Source organism: Ovis canadensis, chromosome 2, assembly GCF_042477335.2.
Source record: "Ovis canadensis isolate MfBH-ARS-UI-01 breed Bighorn chromosome 2, ARS-UI_OviCan_v2, whole genome shotgun sequence".
In the NCBI taxonomy this organism is placed as follows: Eukaryota; Metazoa; Chordata; class Mammalia; order Artiodactyla; family Bovidae; genus Ovis; species Ovis canadensis.
Window position 1 is genome coordinate 88,494,427 of NC_091246.1, and position 21,910 is coordinate 88,516,336.

General features: G+C 43.5%; 1 protein-coding gene across 1 annotated transcript in view; it reads right to left on the reverse strand.

The window, feature by feature from the left end:
* SLC24A2 (solute carrier family 24 member 2) overlaps window positions 1–21,910 on the reverse strand; it is a 275,605-nt gene that overhangs the window by 21,052 nt on the left and 232,643 nt on the right. The window contains exons 6-7 of the mRNA XM_069576650.2: window positions 21,385–21,483; window positions 18,129–18,247 (exon numbers count right to left, since the gene is read on the reverse strand). Of these exons, the coding sequence (XP_069432751.1) occupies window positions 18,129–18,247; window positions 21,385–21,483 (218 nt within the window). The remainder of the gene's footprint in view (window positions 1–18,128; window positions 18,248–21,384; window positions 21,484–21,910) is intronic.

The window sequence follows — 21,910 nt, forward strand, 5'->3', positions numbered from 1 at the left end:
ACAGGCTTCCCAGGTGGGGCTAGAGGGTAGAGGACCCACCTGCCAGTGTAGGAGATGTGAGAGATGTGGGTTTGATCCCTGCGTCAGGAAGATCCCCTGGAGGAGGGCACAGCAACCCACTCCATACTCATGCCCGGAGAATCCCATGGACAGAGGAGCCCGGTGGGCTATAGTCCATACGGTCACAAAGAGTCGGACACAACTTAGCAACTAAACGATAATCCCTGACGTGGAAACCCTGAGACTAAAACGCGTGACTCTAAGTTTCCACACGGCGATGTTCTGGTTGTCCGATCTTGAAGGAGCCAGTGCAGCCTGGCAGGAATAGTAGGTGGTGGAGGATCAAGAGATTTGAATTTCAAAGGGGAGACAGAACAAACAGCATCAAAGAATTTATTCTTGATCTATTACGAGGATGCTGGCAAATGACACAGCCAGAGCTTCTGATTGTTCTCTAGTATCTATTCTGCCTGTTATGGATTGAATTGTGTCTTTTCCAAACTCCTGTGTTGGAGTCCCAGCCCCCAGGACCTTAGCTGTGACTGGAGACAAGGCCCTTAAAAAGGTGATTAGGTTAACATGAGGCCATTATGACAGGTCTTAACCCATTGAGATTGGTGTCCTTATAATAGGAGGTTAGGACTCAGAGAGACACCAGGGATGTGCGTGCTCGGAGGAAAGACCACATGAGGATAAAGCAAGAAGGCAGCCAACTGTAAGGAGAGAGGCCTCAGCAGAAAACGACCTCTAGACACCTTGATCTTGGATATTCAGCCTCTGGAACTGTGAGGAAATAAATTTCTGTGGTTTAAGCCACCTGGCCTCTGATTTTTTTTTTTTTTTTTAATGGCAGCCCTAGAAACCTAACATATTGCCCTTGTGCTTTAGTGACAGAAGGCCTCCTTTTACCTGGGCCTGGAATAAAGTCTCTATTTCCATCCTTTCTTGTAGCAAGGTGTTGTTATGGGATTAAGTTCTGGCCAATGAGATGGAATGGGAAGTATCTTCTGCAATTTCTGGGATGTGTCTTTAAAGGGTGGAGGTGTATCCTTCATCACTCATTTCTGCTTCCGGCTGCCAGGAATGGGGACATTTTGGCCAGAGTCTGAACAGTCGTCTTGGACCCACAAGGTAGAGAAAGAGTATAAAAGGATCTGACTTTTGACACCTATCAAGAGCCATTCTGGCCCTCCCTCAGCTGCCTATAAAGACTTGGGAGAGACACAAAATTCTATCTTATTTAAGTCACTGTCATTTTGGGGTTTTGGTTGCTAATGGTGGAACCTTATCCTAGCTGATCCGGTGGCCTCTTTATGAGGAATCAAGGGAGAGAAATCTTTCACATCTTAGCACTAGGAAAACTCATGCTTCTTCTAGAAACTTTGAGACATCTGTGAATCAGGGAAATGATGCTATTTATTTCTTTGCACTGTGGAGTTCAGAGGCAAATTTGTAGCCTCTGACCAGCAACCACAGCACTGGGATCTGAGCTCACCTTGGTCTAGTCTTTTCTAGTCTAGTCTTACTGATCCATTTCCCCCTATCTTTTCCATCCTTTGCTGCATTTTCTCAAAAATAGTCATTTTATCCTTTCTTTCATCAGATGTACTTTGCAAGCAGCCCCAAATCTTTGTGAAGCAAGGTGGGACAGACCTAGAAATACAACTCTGCAGTGATCCTACAGAATTTTGGGGATAACTTTATGAGATACAGAGAGAGAAAGAGAGGAGAAGAGACAAAGGTGAGATGTTATTCTATGTGACAACATTGTGATAAATGGACACCTACCTTCTTGGATTCATTTATCAATACTGAAGGTTGGAATCTAGAGGTCTGGCTATCAGAATACCTACCTACAGTGAGACAAGAACACTTCCAGGGGTCAGCACCTATTGGGAGGTCTCTGGAGCAAACAACTTAGTTTTATTTTCCTTTATCTAGTGAATGGGAGGAATGGCAGCAGTCGTCTTGTTTGTGGTCTAGTAGCATGAGAATCCACAGAACGCAAAGGCACCCCACTCCAGTACTCTTGCCTGGAAACTCCCATGGACGGAGGAGCCTGGTGGGCTGCAGGTCACGGGGTTGCAGAGAGTCAGTCATGACTGAGTGACTTCACTTTCACTTTTCACTTTCATGCATTGGAGAAGGAAATGGCAACTCACTCCAGTGTTCTTGCCTGGAGAATCCCTGGGACGGGGGAGCCTGGTGGGCTGCTGTCTATGGGGTCACACAGAGTTGGACACGACTGAAGTGACTTAGCAGCAGCAGCATGAGAATTTGTTCAGCTTCTTTGCACATGATTCTTGTACTATCTCCACTTGCACCTGGTCTGGATGGTTTGCCCCAGCCTAAGTGTCAGGTTTCCAGTGGAGGGGCCTGAGTTGGATTCGTTGGTCCAGTAGCTGCCTCTCCAGCCAGAAAAATATTTCTTGGAAGCAACACAATTTCTTATTTTTATCTGTGAAGGGCACTGTGCAGAATTCCAGTGTGAAGTTGAGCCCACTTTAATGCAATCTCTGTTAGCAGAGAATTAAAATGAACGCCCGGGAGGCATCTGAAAATAGGCCATCTTTGAGTTCGGTTTTATTGATCGGTAATAACATCTCATCTCCAGTTCACAAGGAGCAGTCTCAGAGGATAACCTGAATCTGCCTCGCTCTCAACTTGGTGGGGGTTCGATTCTCCTTTAACCCCCACAAAAGGACCACTCAGTTTAGCACTATAGAATGTCACCTCTTTTCACTGGAAAGTCCCTTCAATGTGGCATGATGCTCAATAAAGTACAATGCCAGTACTTCCCTATCTATGTAGAAACAGAATTCATTTATGCTAAAACACTGGGCCAAGGTCAAGCTGGGGGCAGGTGAAGATTTACAGTGATTTGTAGTGTAGTAGTGTTAGTCACTCAGTCATGTCTGACTCTTTGCAACCCCATGGACCGTAGCCTGCCAGGCTCCTCTGTGCATGGAATTTTCCAGGGAAGAATACTGGAGTGGGTTGCCATTCCCTTCTCCAGGAAGTGATTTGTACTTCTACTTGAAAATAATAGCCCCTAATACATTTATTATTGCTGCTGATTCTATAATATATCTGTAGGAAAAAACATCAGTTACACCTCTACATTGCAGCCACACAGGTGCCCACATGAATGATCAAGCAGGGCAAAGCTCACGGGGTGTGGTGCACGCTACAGATCCCCAGCAGGGTCCCCAGGGGCTGGGAGTGGGAAAAACTATCCATAAAAACATTCATTGAGCCTGAGACATGAGGCTGGGCGGGTGAGTGTATCAAGAATATTAAAACTGTCACCCTCAACAAAAGCCACTAATAAAACACGTGAAAAATCTAGGCTACATGGGAGGCATTCATCTATAGACTGGGGCAATCGCAGGATGCACAGTACCTGAAAGAGGCCAGGGGATCAGCAAACGTTAATCCTCTTCCCTTCTGTCCTTAACCTCATCTCTGCAGCTAACTAGCTGTGTGCCCTCAGGCAAGTCAACGGAAATGCTGGGATAGAGAAAGAACACATCCATGCCACCTGCAAGGCATCTGGACCTGGTGTACCTCACCCCTTTATTGGCCCCCAAAGTCCTGTAAAACCTTGTCATTGTGAAGCAGAGTTTGCTTGTCTCCTGCATTGTTTTAATGTGGGACGACATTCCTGTGGACTTCGCTGGTGGCTCAGATGGTAAAGCGTCTGTCTACAATGCGGGAGACCCTCCAGAGAAGGAAATGGCAACCCACTCCAGTACTCTTGCCTTGAAAATCCCATGGACGGAGGATCCTGGTAGGCTACAGTCCATGGGGTCATAAAGAGGTGGACATGACTGAGCAACTTCACTTCACTTCACCTTCCTGTCCAAGAACTTGTCATTCATTTCATCATGTGGACACGGAATGATCATCAAAGACAAGCTGAAATCATAGACCTCTGCAATCATTTGGTAGAGGAGCTTTAGGACCCCAGAATTTCAGAGCTGGAGGAGACCCGGGTCGTTGAGCCCACCCCCATTACTTGAGGACCCTAAGATGAAGTGATATGCGGAAAGAAGGAAGGTCGCAGTGCCAGATTCCTTTCACATCCAACCCAAGGCTCTTCCAAAATACCACATGGCCTTCCCTCCTCACTCCTAAAACACAGGTATGAATGTGCTTTCTGTTCAATTACATCTGGCTTCTCAGCTTTTTGAAGTAAATCAAGTCTACTGAAACAGCAATGCTAGCTATGACAAACACTAAGCATGTAATTGACATAATTTTGTTTGATTTTCTTGAGCTTAATTTCTGGTGGGTTGGATGGCCCACTTCCTTGAAAAAGCTTATCAGAAACACCTGATTCTTAGGTGCACTATTTTTCTTGAGGCTGCTATGGATGGGATATTTGTGTCCCTCCAAAATTCGTATGATGAAACCCTAACCCCCCACAGTGATGGTGTTCAGAGGTGGAGTCTGGGGAGGTGATCAGGTCAGGGTGGCGGAGCCTTCATGACTGGGATTAGTGTCCTTGTACATAACTGGGAAGCTAGCTTGCCCTTCTGCCATATGAGGACATACTGACTAAATGTCCATTTACGATCCAGGAAGCAGGCTGCAACAGCCACCTAATCTTGGACTTCTCAGCCTCCCAAATTGTAAGAAATAAATTTCCATTAGTCAGCTACACAGTCTGTGGTATTTTTCCTTACTGCATCCAAGGCAGCTCTGAAGGGGAAATGAAGGGCAGATTTGGAAGTGTGTGTGGGGAGTGGGGGCCACTGTGATGCTCTCTTCCCTCCTCTACCTCCTTGAGTGACATCTCCAAAGAGCCAGGTTCAAATTTAGAAGTAAGTCAGAAAGATAATAACAAGTATCGTATATTAACACATGTATGTGCAGTCTAGAAAAATGGAACAGATGAACCTATTTGCAAAGCAGAAACAAAGACACAGACATCGAGAACAAATGTATGGACACCAAGGGGGGAAAGAAGGGGTGGGATGAACTGGGAGACTGGGGTTGACATATGTATACTGCTATGTATAAAACAGATAATTAACGAGAACCTACTGTATATCACAGGGAACTCTAATCAATGCTCTGTGGTGATCTAAGTGGGAAGGAAATCCAAAAGAAGGGGACACACACACACACACATATATATATACACACACACACTTATATCCATATAGCTGATACACTTTGCAGCAGAAACTTACACAATATTGTAAAGCAACTATACTCCAATAATTTTTTTTTTTACAAAAGAAATGTGGGTGCTGATAAGATATCAGTGAATGTCAGAACTCCAAATATAGGTGAAAAAGAAAGACTTGTCCTTGAGCATCTCTGTCCAAGAAAAATGTGCAGAAATTTAGCTCAGGTTTGCTGTAGGATGAGGTGACAGGCAAGCACACCAAAATGAGGGCTTGAGATTTTACGGCCATTTCATTGCTTGATGTCACCCCTGATTCTCATAATGGTGGATAATCCTGTACTGGCTACTTCTAAAATGAATATCTAGGGGACACTGGAGGAGATGGATTAAGCCCTTTACAATCATAAACTTTCCTGAGGCTCACTTTAGCAAAGCAATGAAACGGGAGGCGGGTTATTTCCAGACTCCAGCATTCCATGTTCAAAGGCCAGTGGAACCTCAGGGGAAGAATATGCCCAACAAAACAGCATCATCTTTGAACAGGAATGATGTGCTTCTCCTCCTATATCTGTCCTTTTTCATTATTGAAGCATTAAAAATACTCTCTTTGACAGAGGTGGCATGTTTTATTTTTCCAATTAGGTTTCCTTGGGAACCGGTGGAAAGGTGTGTGTGTGGGATGCTCCTAGAGAGAGAAGAAATCTTGAAAGTGTCTTACCTAATGAAGGGATTGTTGGAGAAGGGATTAATAGACAAAGAAGACCCACTTGTGCTCCAGGACATTCTTTTACAATGTGATTGCTGTTATATAAAATTAACTGAGATAGTCTAGGATGAGCACTTAGAACTGTGTTTGGCACAGAGTAAACACTCAGTAAATGTTAGTTATTATTATTATTGTTAATAAATGGTTAGGAGAATAACTTCTTCAAAGATGTCCAGAAGAAAGAAGTTTGACTTGGTGAATTATAATACTTCCAAGCAATACAATTCTATAATTCAATTTTTTCATGTGAAAGTGGAAACTGCAGTAATTGTGTTCCTGCATATATCCATTCATCCAACACTTATTGAGCATTCATTGACTGTAGTGATGTCAACAATCTAATTTACTTTCCTGTTTGGTAAGAGGAATAAATAGAAGACCTTTGTAAATAAGATGAAAGGGAAAATTCCACAGCCCTAAGGAGAAAACGCTCTTTTATTTCAGTAGATGGGCTGTAAGCAGAGTTTTTATCTGAAACAAAGCTTCCAAGCAGACTCATAATATTGTGACACCTTGATTCTGTGTTTTGTGCAGAGCTAAAAACAATACTAGAGTTGGAGCTCTCAAATGTAAAATTACCAAAAATGCACAGTCATTCTTTAATACAGTGAAAAGCTCTGAAATCAGCATCTATTTGGCAAGTAGAAGGTGCCAAAATACATTCCATGAAGTGCTTTACCACCAAGGAAATCTATTAAAAATGAGATTAAAAAAAATGATAAATATCCATATGGTTCCTGTATTAGTCTGCTTGGGCCACCACAACAAACACCACAGACTAGGTGGTTTGAGCAATAGCAATTTATTATAAACTCCCACCATAAATACCGGCTGCCTCAGGGACAGTAAGTGGTTTTCACCTCATCTTCATTTTTGTTTCCCTAGACCGGTTGGCCAATTAGTGTGGTCAACATACCAGCAGCTTTTACTTTGTCTGTTACAGAACTAGAATGTTGTGCTTGAGATTCAAAAGATCAACCCATAAAAATTCTTCACTACTGGCTTGTGGATCATTTTGGTCTCACGGACCTAAAGACCTATGCTCAAAACCTCTAAGTGACACAAGGGAAAATGGATTTTGGGGATCCCAGAGCTATTGTTCAGGGCTTGCCAAACAAGGTGTGTATGAGTCATTTTGAGAGCAAACTCAGAGTTCTGGAATGGGTCAGCAAAGGGCTATAAGGACAATTTCATTTGTCATTTGCCCTACCTGTTTAAAAAGGGAATAAAAACAGGATAGCCATGAAGAAGAAAGTCTGTTAGACACAATGATGAAAAATCAGAGTTGCATTTGGAAAAATTCAGTTACTCAACTCAAAGATGAGTCCTTACTGACTCTTATGGACAGAGTGTTGTGTCCCTCCAAAATTCATATGTGGTGCTGGAGAAGACTCTTGAGAGTCTCTTGGATAGCAAGGAGATCAAACCAGTCCATCCTAAAGGAAATCAACCCTGAATACTCATTGGAAGGACTGATGATGAGGCTGAAGCTCCAATACTTTGGTCACCTGATGAGAAGAGCTGACTCACTGGAAAAGACCCTGATGCTGGGAAAGATTGAGGGCAGGAGGAGAAGGAGGCGACAGAGGATGAGATGGTTGGATGGCATCATCGACTCAATGGACATGGGTCTGAGCAAATTCCAGGAGTTGGCGATGGACAGGGAGGCCTGGTGTGCTGCAGTCCATGGGGTCGCAAAGAGCTGGACTGAACTGAGTGAACTGAACTGAACTGAGGTCATAGGAGTGAGACCCTGATCATATAGGATTAGTGTTCTTGTGAGAAGAGACCTCAGAGAACACTTCTCTACTTCTTCTTGCTCTCTCCACGCACACTCCTCACCCTTTTGTGTATGAAAGGCTCTGTGGGGACAAAGAGAGAAGACAGCCAACTGCACGCCAGGAAGAGAACCCTTGCCAGAAACTGAATTGGCTGAAACCTTGACCTTAGACTTCCAGCTTCCAGGACTAGAAGAAAATAAATTTCTGTTGTTTGAACTGCCTAGTCTGTGATTTTTTTATTTTGTTATGGCAGCCCAAGCAGACTGATACGCACCTACCATATAGATAGTAACCTTTTTAAAGTATCTTAATTTTGAATCTTTTTTTTTTTTTGCTTTAAAAGAAATCATCATGTTCACTTGCTATAATTTGTTTGAAGTTAATTTTTTTGGAGGATAGTTGCTTTATAATGTTGTATAATTCTTTCTTTAGTGCTGCAGTCTTTATTTTTTAAATTATTCTTTATTTTTAAAATTTATTTTAATTGGAGGGTAATTGCTTTAAAATGTTGTGCTGGTTTCTGCTGTACAACAACATATGGCTTATGAATTGGCCATAAGTACACGTGTCCCCTCTGTCTTGAGCATTTCTCCCTGTCCCCCATCACACCCCTCTAGGTCAACACAGAGCACTGAGCTGAGTTCCCGGAGCTATACAGTTGCTTCCTGCTGGCTCTCTATGTTACACATGGCAGTGTATATATGCCAATGCTACCCTCTCAATTCGTCCCCTCCTCTCCTTCTCCTACTGTGTCCGAATGTCTGTTCTCTATGCTCATATCTCCATTTCTGCCATGCAAATAGATTCATCAGTACCATTTTTATAGATTCCATATATATGCATTAATATATGATATTTGTTTTTCTCCTTCTGATTTACTTCACTTTGTATAACAGGCTCGACGTTTATCCACCTCACTGCAGCTGACTCAAATTCATTCCATTTTATGGCTGAGTAAATAACCCCTTTTCCACTCATTCTTTACTGAGTCTTTGAGAAATCTCTTTATTTTTGTTCCCTGAGTTTTTCAGTGTCTTTGCCTTTGTATTATTTACCAATATCCTTCATTCTCTTGACTCCACTCTTATCTCTATGTGTCTACCACTTATCTCTTTCCAAGAGATAAATCAAGAAGAGGTCAGTTACAAAGCATCTCTTTTGGGAAGGCAGCACCATCCTGAGATATCTGTATTGCCTTCTGAGTAGACATCCTGAACCAACAGAGAACATTTAAATGTCATACAGATGTTTTAAAAAGTGATTAATCTCAGCCTATCTAGCAGTAGGAAATAATTCACCCCTCCTTAAAATACCATTTTATGGTTTGTTTTACATATAGGTGGGGAAAAAAACTAGCATCAAGAATTTAGCGTATCAAAGACAAAATGATAAGCTTTCACTCAGCAATGGCAACCTGAAAACATTTCATCTGTTTCTCCATGACTCTGAATTGAAACCAAGATTTCAAAATATTTTGCTGTGAGTGATGAAGCTATCTGGACCCAAGTTTCCCATGAAGCCAAGAAACCATCTTATATTAATGTAAAATGGCATTTGAAGGGTCTGGTGAAATATAATTACTTTCCTTCACTTTGCATTTTGCCCAAATAATTCTGAGGTGCAACCTACAGACAAGATGGATTTCTTTCTGTACTGCTGCTATAAATTGGTTTTTGTATAGTTTTCATGGGCTTTGTAAATCCTGCTGATATAAATCATAGAAGATTTGTCAACATAAAAGCTACTGAAGAATCATAAGAAATAATTCAAAAGTCATTCTCATTGTTTTATCATCAATTGGATTACAATTACTCACAGGACCAGTGATATTAATGTCAGTTTTTTTTCAGGGTGGCAATGGAGTTTTTTTCTTTTTATTAATATTCAGACCTTAATGTATCTTATGTGAATAATTAATAGACTTTCTTTAAACTCCTTCAGAAAGCACAGTGACAAATGGTGTTATTAACAGTAAGATTCTAAGTGAAGTTATTATTCTCTGTCAATACTCAAATTTAGGCAGAAACTCAAGAGTCAGATCTATCTATTTCATTTTAACTGTGTTCAAAAGGCCTCTGTGTGGATCTTAGGCAGTTGGTAAATATTGTACAGGTCATCTGATATTGAAAATGGATCTGAACTTTTCCTTAACAAATAAATGTATAGATTGAGAGAAAAAAAGCGTTATCTCCTTGGAAATGGAACCCATGTACTATGGCCTGGTAGATAAAACACTAATTTTTGCTCTTCCCCTGTATAGTGTGTACTAGTTTTTCTCGGATACTAATACGTTTTTTTTTTTCTAAGGCAATCATAGATCTAACATGGCTTGGACCTTGAAAACTCCAGTCTGATGAAGAATCTTTGACTATTTTCCCTTCATACTTAGGTCTTGTCCTCGCTCCCCAGCACTGCCCCGTCCTCACCTTCCACCAAAACTTCCTTTTCCTGAGAGCCAGAATGCTCTTATGTTTCATCAATGTTTCAAGAGATTGAATAATCTCATTAATAGTGGGAAATTTGGTCCTTAGCTGTTTTTAAACTTTCAAAATGGTTGACCTGGCCATTACACCACAATCATTTAGAAGAGACACTTGCTCTTTGAATAACAGGAAGGTTTGAGGTATGAAAACTCTCTGGTAAACATTGCTGGGACTTCCCTGGTGGCCCAGTGGGTAAGACTCTGAGCTCCCAGTGTGGGGGGTACAGGTTCCATCATCCCTGGTTGAGGGACTAAGGTCCCACATGCCACTCGGCATGACCAAACAAACAAACAAACCCCCCGAAATCTTATCACTGCGAAGAGAGTAAACATTTTCTAACTAAAGGTAATACTTTCGGAAGAAACACATCATGTGGACTCTGGATACCATCTGCTTGGATAATCTTGGGAGTCCTTATCAGAGCTAATTTATGGACCAACGTTCATTATGCAGTCTTTCTATGGAGCTTTAAAATCACAGCTATAACTTTAAATGACAACAAAAGTGCATTTTAGTTTTCTTAAGAGAAATCTAAGATTACGATCATGTCCGTCATCTTTCTCTACTCACCCTTTACTTAGTCACGCAAACATTTAAATCAGCACTATAAGAGCAGATCTTAAAAAACCAGATTGAGTTTAGGTGAAGACCAATGCTAGGCTGGGAAGAAATAAGTTAGAGCTGAAATTCCAGAGGTAGAAAGGAAGGGTTTAATATAGTAAGATATTTAAGTTGTAAAGTGAGAAAAAAAGAAAAAATGGGCATTTTATTCATTATCTATCGAAATATCTATCTAGTTATCTATCTATGCAAGTGTGTGTGTGTGTGTGAGTGTGTGTGTGTGAGTGTGTGTGTGTGTGTATGTGTATTCTCTTTTCCTAGGGATGTGATAATCTTAAATAAGTCTGTTTGCCCGCTGCTGCAACTAGGCAACTCTTAACCAAAGCAAAGACAATTTAGATTTCCCTAAGGACAGAGAGAAGTCTTAGAAGCAAAATGAAATAAAAGCTGCAACATATAAAAAGCATAATACATGAGGGAAGAGTTAGATTTTCAGATTTCAGAATCTAAGAAATTTGCAAGGCCTTCCTCTTTCTCCCTTCCCACTGCGAGCAGGTATATAAGGAGTCTGGATGTGTTATGCCTGGAGGACCATGATGCAGAAAGGCAGGCAGCTTCCCTGAGCACGCCGGCCATGTGCCATCACCTGGCTGTTGTCTGTTGCTATTGTTGTTGTTCAGTTGCTAAGTCGTGTCCAGCTCTTTGTGACCCCGTGGGCTGCAGCATGCCAGTCTTCCCTGTCCTTCCCTATTTCCCAGAATTTGCTCAAACTCATGTCCATTGAGTTGGTGATGTCATCTTGGCAAAATTAAAATGTAAGAAAATGCTGGGTTCTGGGTGGGAGAGAATATATTTTAGAATTGTCTTTCAAACGTGGATAAACTCTCAACATTGAAAATTTGGAAGGTCGGTAAATTCTCAGTGACAGCTCAACTCAGTTGTGTTAGAATCAACAGCATTCTATCAGCAGGCCTTGGGAGAAGATAATTAGCACTAAGCCATTTGAGAAGTCAAATTTTTTCTTGGCTCCACAAAATTTACAAATGAAGCAAAAAATCTCCTGCAAAGGGAGACGAAGTGCTCACAGAGTGCTCTTTTAGAGTGCTCTTCATTGGCAGTGTAAAGTCTGGACATAAGGAAGTTCTCAGAGATGAGGCATCAATGTAAAATTAGTTCACTTGTAAATACGGTTCTGCAAACAGCAGGTTCATTAGATGAGATGGGTTAAACTCTCAGAAGAGTATCAGTGGTAAGTGTGTGGTGTGTGGGCTCATCGTTTCCATTAATAAAGTCGGGAGGCACACCTCATTCCTCCTGGAGCTTGATAAAAATACAACTGGGAAAGAAAGAAAACTCAACAGTAAAAAGGCACTGAATTCTTTCTGTGAAACTGTGCTTTAGGTGGCCCAAGTGTCCTGATTTCACACCTATTTTTCTGAGTCGAGAATCACAGCTCTAATTTACCCTGCTACTCAGTCATTCCAGCCTGGAAACTTCAGCATCACCCATAACTGCTTTTTCTGGTTCACTCTCTATGACTGATTTATTAACAAATGGTCTCAGTGCTTCCTCAGAAACAGCTCTCACATCCAGTCACTGTCAGCCACGCTACAACTCATAGTTGGTCTGAGGCCTTGTCATCTGGGCTACTTAACAGACATTTTAAAGAAAGTTTTACAAGTACTGCTAATAATGACAAATAATTGTGCAGTGCTTATTGTTTGCCAAGAACTGTTCTATGAGCATTCTAGTCTCACAAGGATGCTGTGAAATAGGATAGTATCCCTGTTTCAGAGAGAAGAAAGATGAGAACAGAGAGGTTAAGTAACTTGTCCAAAGTCACACAGCTGGGGAGTGGCAAATCTTGGATTTGAACTCATGTGGTCTATCTTCAGAGACTTTTCTCTTAAGGGACTAATGCACACTGTTCCTGTTTTAATTTAAACCATTACTGGTTTTAGTTGTTGCATGTTTTGGGAATAGATAAAACAGTTAACTGGTTCAAAATACGAAAGCTACAGAAGGCTACATACTGAAAAATGCATGCAGAAGTCTCCCTTCCACCCCAGTTCCTTACCGCAGACCGTTATTCGGTAGCAATCAGCCAGTTTCTCCAACAGAATCCAAAGCGAATGCTTCCACATTACTATGTTATTTCCTTCTTTTTCCCCCTCTTACTAAGAGTACACTGGATGAGTCTGGCATGTTGCCTTTTCCACTTAACAGCATATATTGAAGATCATTCCATATAAGTGCATGAAGAGCTTCCTTGTTATTTTTTTCTTTCTCTTTTTCTTTTTTTGGGTAAAGACTACAGATGGTTGAAAAGAGGGGTGGGCAAGCTTTTCCTGAAAAGGGCCAGATAGTAAATATTTTAGGCTTTATGGGCCTTATGGTCTCTGTCACATATGCTGCTGCTGCTTTTATCTAAAGCTTCAAGAAGATAAAAACATTCTTATCTCAGGGGTCGTTCAAAAACAGGCTGCAGGCCAGATCTGGCCACAGATCACAGCTTGCTAGGACTTTCCTGGTGGCTCAGATGGTAAAAAATTCGCCTGTAATGCAGGAGACCTGGGTTTGATCCCTGGGTTGGGAAGATTCCCTGGAGGAAGGCATGGCAACCCTCTCCAGTATTCTTGCCTGGAGAATCCCCATGGACAGAGGAGCCTGGCAGGCTACAGTCCATGGGGTTGCAAAGAGTCGGACATCACTGAGTGACTAAGCACAGCACGGTTTGCTAATCTTTGTACCAAACGGGCTCTTACCTTGCCACCCTGTAGCCTACCCTCCCTCACTCTGCCCCCTTCGTTGCCATTCAGAAAGAGCTCTCTTCCTGTCTCACAGAGCTGATGCTGCCACTCCATGGCAGCTCCCTGCTTCCAGCAGGGGGATGGCCGTACTTCTCAGGCAGAGCCACAACGCCCTTCCTGATGCCCGTGGGTCTCCTCCCTCGCCATCCACTGCTCTGGTCCAGGCCTCATCAGCTCTTCCCAACTCCTGCAGCCACCTCACTGCCCCACCACTGTCATCCACGTTCTTGCTGCACATCCGATCTCTACACCTCAGTGTAGCCTCTTGGATCTTTCACAGGCGCAACTCACACCTGGGAACCTATGGCAGCTTGTTGTTGCCCTGGAAGGAAGTCAACTTGCGTATCATGGTCCTCAAGGCAGGCCAGCCCTGCTGGGAGCTCACTGCCGCCATCTCCCCTCCCTCTGCTCCCCACTCTCCAGCCACACTGACTTCTCTGTTCCTCAAACAAGTCAAGCTCATTTCTGCCTCTGTGGGTGCTGTTCCCTTGGCCTGGCTTGTTCTTTTTTCCCAAGATTTTTATTTTTATTTGGATGTGGACTGTTTTTAAAGTCTTTATTGAATTTGTTGCAATATTGCCTCTGCTTCATGTTTTCTTTTTTCACTGCAAGGCACGTGGGATCTTAGCTCCCAGACCAGAGATTGAACTCGTACCCTTTTCTGCATTGGAAGGCAAAGTCTTAACCACTGGACCACCACAGATGTTCCGGCTGGCTTGTTCTTAAAAGTTCAGCCTCTGTTCAAATACCACTTCCTTAGTGAAGCTTTCCCTCACCTCCCAACCTAAAGGGGCCCCTCTACTCGCCCTCCATTGAGTCACAAGGCTTTATTTTCTTCGTGGCCCCATTGCTGTCCATAATTATGTCTTGGTTTCCATTTGCAGTCTCTCTGCTCTGCTAGAATGGTCCCAAAATTCTGCTGGAATTTCCAAGGTCCAGCACATCGCCTAACACATACTGGATGAGCACTGTAAAGTTTCTGATTCAACAGTGGAAGAATTTCAGCCCAACACACTTTTCCAATTAGATTTCTCCTCCCTCCTCACCTCACGTTTCAGTCTTTAGTTTCTCTGGCCTTTTCACCAATCACTAACATGAATTTCCCTCTTAAGGGAACATGTTGTCATCGCCTCCTTTTTTGAGCAACAAACTCCTACTCACGCATCAATGCCCAGCTCAAATATTACCCCTTCTTTTAAGGTTTTGCACTTTTCCTCGCCTGGGTCTTCCTCTGGAAGGCTCCCAGAACACTGTGTATACACTTTCCTGACATATGTATGAAGGCCACCCAGTTGTGTCAGACCCTGTGTGACCCCATGGACTGGAGCCCACTGGAGCTCTTCTGTCCATGGGATTCTCCAGACAAGAATACTGGAATGGGTTGCCATTTCCTTCTCCAGGGGATCGTCCTGACTCAGGGATTGAACCTGGGTCTCCTGCATTGCAGGTAGACTCTTTATGTGACATACTGGGTCATAATTATTTACCTACTACAGATGTTTATTTATTTGCTTATCATACCCTGGATATACTCAAACATTATATATGCATATATTCTTTCTATATATAATTTTCATTTTAGCTACAATGAACATTTTACCTATAGGGAAGGGACATCTTGGATGCTACTTATATAGTAGGTATGGGCACATAGGGTTCCCTAGGGGCTCAGTGGTAAAGAATCCACCCACCAATGCAGAAGACACAGGTTCCATCCCTGGGTTGGGAAGATCCCCTGGAAAAGGGAATGGCAACCCAATTCAGTATTCTTGCTTGGAGAATCCCATGAACAAAGGAGCCTGGTGGGCTACAGTCCATGGGGTCGCAAAAGAGCTGGACATGACTTAGCAACTAAAGAACAACAAAATGGGCAGTAATAAATAATAGCATTTAGCTCTGTGCTAAGTGCTTTATGAATATTATCTCATGTAACTCTCCTAATATCCTGAATGAGGCAGGTACTGTGATTATCTGTACTTTGCAGATGAGGAAACTAGAAGAAGTTTTGTTAACTCTCTCGTGTTGGCTCTGAAAATCACTGCCAGGCTGTCCTGCGGGCAGCTGGTGGGGTGGCTCTCTGAAGGCCTGTGTGCCCTTGAGCTCTCAGTGTATCAGCATGGTGCACAAATCTGTCCTGTTACCTTGAGTGAGACCCGGGGACACAGCTCTGCTCAGAGAGGGGTTCGCTGGGGCTCTGTTAACCCCCTGCAGCAAGCTGCTTCTGTGTGGGGGGTATAGCTGTCCCTCTGCCAGCCAGATGGACAGGCATGGTGATGAGGGTGCCCTCTGCACACCTGTGACTGTGAGTCCCCAAGGACAGCCAGATGTTCTTGGGGCCTGCCTCCTTCTGCCACATGCTGCAGACATAAGGTGCTCTGCCAGCTCACCCTTGAGCTAATGCGAAGGGACTGTGGGGCTCTGGGCAGGAGGGCGAGAGCCTAGGAGGCAGAGGAGACAAGGGCAGAAGGAGCTGCCGTGTCTCTATTTTCCTTTAGTCATTCTCCCCTGCCCCCTGCAGCTTTACTGAGGTATAACTGACAAATAAAAATTCCATCTATTTAAGGTGTACAAGGTGAAGATAGGTATACCTCATGAAAAACACGGCAAAGGAAACAACAGACAAATGAAAAGGCAACCTATGGAGTGGGAGAAAATATCTACAAATCATATATCTGATAAGGAGTTAATAACCAAGATATATGAGGAACTCTGACAACTCAATAGCAGACAATGAATAACCCGATTGAAAAATGAAGGATCTGAGTAGATATTCTTCTGAAGGCAACAACATACAAATGGCCAACACACGTACAAAAAGGTGCTTGACATCTTTATCCTTTCCTTTAAATGAAGAAATGTTCTTTGCATGTTTCTTCAGGGAATAAAGGCAACAGGCAACAATGAGCAAATGTCTTCTAAGAAGCACAGACTTCCTCTGTTGCAGAGAGCATCCCAATGTAAAGGAGAAGGGAGGGTTGGAATGGATTTGCTGTAGTCTGGCTTCATTATCAGCTCGTCGGGAAAATTCTGCCTAGAGAAGTAGGTCACAAACTTTAGGGCCATGCTACTCAAAAAGTGTGGTTCTTAGACCAGCCATGTCAGAATCACCTGGGAGCTCAGGATTGCTGCAGACTGGGTACCCCACTCTGGACCTGACAAACCAGACCCCGAATTTTAACAGAATCCTCCAGGAAATTCCTAAACACATTAAAGTTTGAGCAACACCGACTCAAGGGTAACTAGTTAAAATGTAAATTTGGGACTCTGTGCCTTAGAAATTCTGATTCCCTTGATGAGGGTGAGATCCAGAAATCTAACAAGCACCACCTACTTTTTTTTTTCTGCTGACTTTTTTGAGCAACTGTGGTCCTGAGGCAGTAGAAACAGTACAGATTCTGTATTTAGACAGTCCTAAGGCAACAGACCCAGTATTCTTGCCTGGACAATCCCCAAGGACAGAGGAGCCTGGCGGGCTACAGTCCATAGCGTCGCAGAGTCAGACACTCAGGATCAGCTCTAAGAAGCGACTTAGCACACATGCCCAAGATCAAATCTCAGCTCTAATCGCTACAAACCAAGTAATCCTGAATAACTGCTTCATCTTAAGCTTTAGCCTCCTCACTTATAAAACAGAGATACTAAATGTTTATACCTTCAGCTGGGAGGTTTAAAGTGATAGCATAGACAAAGCGCCTGGCGCTGAAGCCACGGCACACACAGTGTGTATAAATGTTAAGTATTGTAGCCATTAGATCAAGCAGCTATCTAATGGTTGCAGCACTGAGTGGTGGACTGGACCACAGTACTGACTAATTTCAACTGCGGGGACAAAAAAGGCCAAAGGGGGTTAACCAAAGAATGACAGCTGTGGTTTCTCTGTTACTTAATCATGGCCCTAAAGACACAGAGAGGATTAGACTGCAGCAGTGATCAAACTTTATCATCTATTAAAAATCCCCAGGGACGGGAGTTAAGATGATGATTCCTTGGATGTGTGTACAATACAAAATAAAAAGTTCAGAAGAAAAAAGTGCCAATTCCTGGGTGCTGCTTCTCAGTGATTCTATTTCCCATTGGATCTGGGATATGGATCAGGGATCTGCATTTTTATCCCCAGGAGATTTGATGCATGACTCCTCTAGTCTCACTCTGAGAAACAGTGGCTTGGAGAATGCGTGTGTGCGTGCTAAGTCACTTCAGTTATGTCTGACTCTGTGCGACCCTACGGACCATAGCCCATCAGGCTCCTCTGTCCATGGGGTTCTCCAGGCAAGAATACTGGAGTGGGTTACTGGGCCACCTTCCAGGGGATCTTCCTGAGCCAGGGCTGGAACTCGCATTACAGGTGGGTTCTTTACTACGAGTGCCACCTGGGAAGCCTGGCTTGGAGAATATGCACACTTATATGATGAATGAAGAGTCTTATGCATGCGGTGCCCTGGCTGGTACTGGGAAGTGCACACAGGGACGGATGACTCAGGGGTCCTCTGAGCTGGGAGCTAGGGCCTCCGAGGAGAATGCAGGTCTGTGCTGTTATGCTAAAATATTGACTCACACAACATCCTGGAGAGCAATGAAAAACCGCTGTACCTGGGCGTCTGCAGCTTCGATGCTGTGGGAGAGATTTCCATTTTGTACTGGTTCCGAAGCATCACTGGAGGGTGTCATCTCCACTTCTGTGCTGGTGCTGTTTGGGAGCTCGATTTTTTCTGTGACAAAATTTAGACACAGAGAAAGCAAGCAAATGGAGTCACTGGGGGGTAAGAGCCATATTGAGAGGAACATCCTAACATGTTGGGCCAAGGGAGAAGGTAGTGGCATCCAAGGGGTGATAAGACCCAGGGCTGGGTTGTGCCAAATGTCTAGGATGTTTTTGCCCCCTTGCCTTTCAGTGTACTCAGCCCTCCTCCTCTCTTCAATAGCTCCCTGGCATCCCCGCTGGCCTATGTCTGACCTTGAGTACCCTATCAACTCTAGGGGTATGCCTTCTCTAGACTGGGCAAACTTACCAACTTGCCATTTAAGAACATGAGCATGGACGTTTTAAAACCAAAACCATACCCAGTCTCCACACTACTGTCTATACCCATGACCACATCCTGCAGAGATTTTCTTATGGCAGGATCTTTTCTACTGTAATTACATTCCAGAAAGGACATTTATTAGCTTGGGCTGCAAGGAGACTTGAGTCTTAGGCTGTGCTCCAACAGAATCAGGTGGTGATCTTAGGCAAGGCCCCTCATTTCTGCAGAACCTTACCTATGCGATGAGGGGAATCAACTGGGTAACCTCCAAGGCCCAATACTTCTAGTTCTGATTCCCTCAGGCTCCGTGGGTGGAAAGTTCTACCAGGGCATTGGTGTTGTGGGTAGGGCAAACCTGGGAACCTGGCCTTCTCGAAATGCCTGGAGAATACTACTTGGCATCCTATAGAAGACCAGGCAAAGGCAGGGAATGAACAAGTAATTGAGGTAAAAATCTGTGTCATTCCTGCCTGAGAAGCAACACTTGACTAGTGACTCTCAGGTAATGGCTGAGTACTGGGGCTCTGGCCACTGGGTACCACAGGCAGGTCTGGGTTCATACTCTGATGCTACTGCTTAAGCTGCGGGGTCCTTAGTATGTGACTTAGCCTCTCTGATATTCAGCTTCCTTATCTGTAAAACTGGGATGATGCAGATTTAGAGAATGAAATTATGGTGGCTGGGGGAAGGATGGGGAAAAGGGATAGTTAGGGAGTTTGGGATGGGCATGTCCACACTGCTATATTTAAAATGGATAACCAACAAGGACCTTCTGTATAGACTGTGGAGCTCTGCTCAATGTTATGCAAAGCCTGGATGGGAGGGGAGTTTGGGGAAGAATGGATACACGTATATGTATGGCTGAATCCTTTTGCTATTTACCTGAAACTGTCACAACTGTTTGTTAATCGGCTATACCCCAATACAGAAGCAAAAGTTAAGAAAAAATTGGGGTGATGATGACAATAGAACCACCACCGCTGCTCTGACTAATAACAATATGATCACAGGGCACACCTGTAGAGGTTGCATAAGAAAATAAACAATGCTGTCAGCACAGTGCCTGGAACAGAGTGAGCAAAGAAGCAACATAAACTGTTCGGATCCACTTTACAGCACCTGACTTGCACTAGAAGATTTTTTCCCAGGGCTCAGGGGAACACCTGCAGGTGATCAGTGATCGGGCACCACGGAGGTTTTTTTGCCATAATTTCAGGGAGAGGGAAATATAAAGGGTTGCCCTCTGGCTGAGCTGGGTTAAGGCTTGGGACTTGTCAAGTCTAGGAGTCCGGCTGTGTGTGGTTAAGCGTCAGGGTCACCAGGAGAGCCAGAAAGCTCATCAGTTTCAGATGTGGGCAGCTTCAGGCTGCTCAGAAAGCATTAGAGTGTTTCTAGCAACTTCAGAAAAACTGAACATTTCTATCACTGATAAAATTACTGGGAAATAATTTGAGAGTTATATAAAAATGGTTGAATTTGAAGGAGCCAAATTTTGGAAGTCACAGGGAATGCTATGTTTATTTTTGCATTTCAGTTGTGGAATACAGAGGCATAAATACATTTGAATTAGGAAAGTCACTGAAACTCCAACTTCTTTTATCTTAGTAGTGATCATGTTTTCATAATGATGTTCTGCTGTGTGTGATTGTCTGTTTTTTCCTAATATGCTTGGTTCAGTTGTTTAAACTAAAAAATACTCAGTACCTTAGGAAATACTAAATTTGTGTTTGTGTGTCTGTTAGCTGAGTTGATACAACTTTAGGAACAGCCTTTAATGACCAAACAAAATGGGGTTCTGGGTCCCAAAGTGAAGTTAAGATGTGTAAGAACAGACATGAACATATGAGAAGAAGCGACTTCCCAGGAGTGAGAGCTAACATTTTAGTTTCTTTTCCCCCCCGCCCCCGTACCCAATAGAATCTTGACTGTTTCTTGGCCAAATATTTTTCCTGAAGCTAGAAGTCAGGAGAACAGAGGAGACATAAGCTCTTCCAAGGAATGTCATATATTTTGAGTGCAACACTGTTAAATTTTGTCTGCAGATAATTTTAGTTTCTTGGGCATCGTGTATTGCATAGATCCAGATTAGGGTAAATTTAGTCTGAATTTAGAATTTGAGAGCTACATTAGAGTCACAGACTGGAGAGAAGGAACATTATGTTCCAAGTTAAAATAAGACCAGTAAATGTCACGATCTGGTCACAAAGGAACTCAGAAAAAGTCAACCAAAAGGGACTGGGGCTAGCTAGTGGCTGAATTCTTAAGAGGGGAGAGTCAGGGCCATCTTGCAGGGACCTGGGAACTCAGTTCAGGAGCAACCAAGTGAACATCTAGTAATTTGGTGGGGGTGATGCAGGAGATGTCACAGGTATAAAATCTGGTTACCAAGCAAGAACTTCAGAAAGGGTACTCTCACCTTTTGTCAAGTGTTAAATGACAGGTCTGTGTGTCCCCTTTTTGTGCAAGCTCCCAAATGGAGTGATTTTCTACTCCAGTGGAGATGTATGGTTAGGAGGTGGTATAAATTTATTTTAAAATTTTTTACTTATTTAACATTATTATTTATTTATTTTAGATGGCTCCTCATAGAATCATTTCACTCTTTTTAAAGTTCCCCCGGGAGTAGGTGACATATTGGGTCTGTTCATGCCCTGGACCCACCAGGGGAAGTGGGACTCTTTCGGATGTCCGAGAAAGGGCTGAGCGACGGGGTTCTGTGTCTGCACTGAGTTGGGGTGCCCACACTGGGTCCTGCTTCTCTGCCCGCTGCTTCATGCACTCCAGGAATGAACAGCAGGGTATGGACATCTCCCCGTACTCACCCACGTGATTGGCAGCCCCGTTCTGCCTCTCGTTCTCATCCACCTGACACTTCTTCTTGGCAATCTTGTGGAGAATTGAAGCCTTTTCTCTGAACCTCCCTGAAGCAAGAGAAAGTAATGGAAAGGAGACGGGGTGAGAAGGACGAGAAGGAGAGAGGCTCCTGGCAAATGGTGAGGCTCTGGCAAAGCAGGCGCCTAGCTTTCTTAGCTAGGGTGTCGTCCAGTGGTGACCACTCCTTTCTGCCTAACCGAGAGGCCCTAGGCCCTGCATGAAGAGTCCTTTCTTACCTTGTGGGTCCCTCAGCCCAGTTCTGTCCTTGACAATCTCAAGCTGCTGGGTCACAGACAAAAGGTTTCCCTTGGACCTCTTTCCTCCCTCCCAATTGCTTACAAAAAAACAAAACACCAATCCTCACCAAAACTCCCTCCATTGCTGTGACCCCGAAACAGGTCTAGACACAGAACCACTCTGGAGGCATGGCCATTTCTCTGAAATTAGATGCTCATCCCAGGATTGGCTTTTGAC